Source organism: Gloeophyllum trabeum (assembly GCF_000344685.1).
Source record: "Gloeophyllum trabeum ATCC 11539 unplaced genomic scaffold GLOTRscaffold_00353, whole genome shotgun sequence".
Lineage (NCBI taxonomy): Eukaryota > Fungi > Basidiomycota > Agaricomycetes > Gloeophyllales > Gloeophyllaceae > Gloeophyllum > Gloeophyllum trabeum.
Window position 1 is genome coordinate 1 of NW_006920761.1, and position 2,291 is coordinate 2,291.

At 56.3% G+C, this 2,291-nt stretch overlaps 1 protein-coding gene across 1 annotated transcript; it reads left to right on the forward strand.

Annotated features, from left to right (window-relative positions):
* Window positions 1-1,830: 1,830 nt before the first annotated feature.
* GLOTRDRAFT_134634 (uncharacterized protein) lies at window positions 1,831-2,162 on the forward strand (the record flags this gene model as incomplete). Its single annotated transcript, XM_007873583.1, has 3 exons — window positions 1,831-1,856; window positions 1,943-1,956; window positions 2,011-2,162. 3 exons carry the CDS (start codon window positions 1,831-1,833, stop codon window positions 2,160-2,162), a joined length of 192 nt encoding a protein of 63 aa, XP_007871774.1.
* Between the last annotated feature and the right edge of the window lie 129 nt (window positions 2,163-2,291).

Sequence of the window (2,291 nt, forward strand, 5' to 3'; positions counted from 1 at the left end):
CCCACCATAGCTTCCGAGAGCCGGTCCTCATTGCAACACAGTGTCGCATTCACGCTCTGAGTGTCGAGATCGGCGACGTGTGGCGGTGCGATAACGTCTGACGCGCGTGGCTGTGTTGCCCGAACCGCGTCGCGTATCGCGATCGCAGAACTCGCACTCGTCCTCTGCGGCCTCGGAGCTGCCCGTCCTCTGCTTGCTGCTCTGAGCGGACGCGGACAGGATGAGAGGGGATATCTTGGACGGTACGGCGCGTTTGATTTTGATATCCCATGAACAACGCGATATGTAGACACTCGACGGGAAGCCATAGTCCTTGGAGAGCGGCTGGATAAAGAGAATGAAGGGCGAGAGTGGTGCGCACTGACACGGGCATGGCTGGTGAGTGAGTCAAGTCCATTTCCCTCCGTGATTCATAGCTGAATAATCCCAGAGATCCGCAATTGCGTTCCATCATATATACGCGTTCCGGCCTTATACGCGACACCTCCATCTCGACAACTTCCCAGCGCCCGCGCCTCTCGCCATATTTTGCCTTCTCCCACGTACGACAGGGCACCTGGAGCGGCGCGTCCGCGGTGTAGGAAGGCAGCGTAGATGGGATGGCAATACATGCGAGGTCGAATCGGTCGACGTTAGGTGGTCGACGAGAGGGCGCGTATCGAAAAGGTGCGTCCTGGACTATTCGTTCGTCAATTCTCCTGCCCATGTGTCTCGTTTTGCCAGGATGTTCACGGTTACCCATGAATTCGCAGTTTGAACGCAGGAACACTGCAAGATCCAGATTCCCCCTCGACTTTTGCCTCATCGGGAACCCGATGAATATCCTCAAGTCATCGATTCGTTCTCCGCATGGCTCATCATTGCCGGTCCCGGTCGAGCGGTCAACTCTGGATCGACAGGCCTCGCTTCCTCTGGGTATAGCCGACCGCCCGAGTTTGCGTCGAAGACAGCGTCGCAGCCGCGTTCCGCGGGTCTCAGACCAACTCACCGCTCATTGAGTTGGGTAGCTTGGTGAGTTAACCCGATTCTCTTTGCTTGTCTCGTGCTGACTCAGGCTTACTAGTAGATATCTCTACGTTTTTGTACTCGTTCTGGATATAAAATTCAACTTCCGTTCTACCGAGTGAACTGATAGTGCATGCGCGCCAACGGCGCGCAACCGATTCGACGCCGACGAGAACAGTTTCCAGCGATGGCCAGCCTCTTGAGGACGCTCGCCCGCTCCTCCTGTGACATGCGCATCGCCCCCATCCCGTCCTCTGCGTGTCGTCCGACATGTTCGCCGCTTGTCTGTCTCAATCGACCTACTTTCCCGCTCGGTGTTGGAGGAAAAGTACTGCCACCCGGTCTAGTGGCGATCTCGACGCATTCACGTCTACTGATACACACATGGCGTGTTCCGGCGTGGGGATGCGTTTCTCCTCCCTCTCCACCATCAAGACTTCGATCACGAGGACTTGCGAGCAGCGTCGTAGACGCTGTCTCGCTGTATCTTAGCCGCTACGGTACGTAAACTGCGTTCATCTGCATTCTTCCTGGTAATTTACTACATGATAAGCAATCCTTTCGTGGGCCCGCGGTTCCCTCTGCGAGCAGGCCTCCGAATGGACGATCTTGAATCAGCGAGCCGCGCTTCGTGGCCCTCGTTAGGCTACCGCTGAATACTGGGAGGTCGCGTCGAATGCAGCTTCGCAGCCGCGTTCTGCCGCTCTGCAGCTCATAGGCTTAGGTAGCTTGGTTAGTCACCCATTACCCTTCGCCAGTCTCGTGTTGATCTCGTCTTACCAATAGTTCTTCAGTTGTATCCCGCTGTACTATCGCAAATACAATATGACTATGGTCCACTCGGGCAAAGTGTACGTGGGCCGTCGTCGCGCGGCCCTTTGGACAAACTTCTCGCAGTCGCCTGACCAAGTACTGCGTTTCTCGATGCCGCCCTCAGTTCTTATCGCTACGGTACGTGCACAACCTTTACTGCTATGTATTACCGGTGTAGCTGACGAGGACTAGCGCTAGATGAAGTCGGGACGGATCCCGCTCCGGCGAGCAGAGCCGAGCCGAGCCACTCGCGTGCATTGTCGCCCTCCAGGATAGCGAAGACGGGACGTATCGACATCCGGCGAGGGACGCGTGCGGTGCTTGGTCACGTATCTTTGTCATGACCCACGATGCCCTCTCCCCTCGCGAGCAGCATTGTGTACGCTGCCTCGCAGCATGTGCTTCGCCAAGGTACCTATCCCGTTTGAGTGTATTTCCTCTCTCGTTACTCAATGTTGGTCTAGATGGGTTGG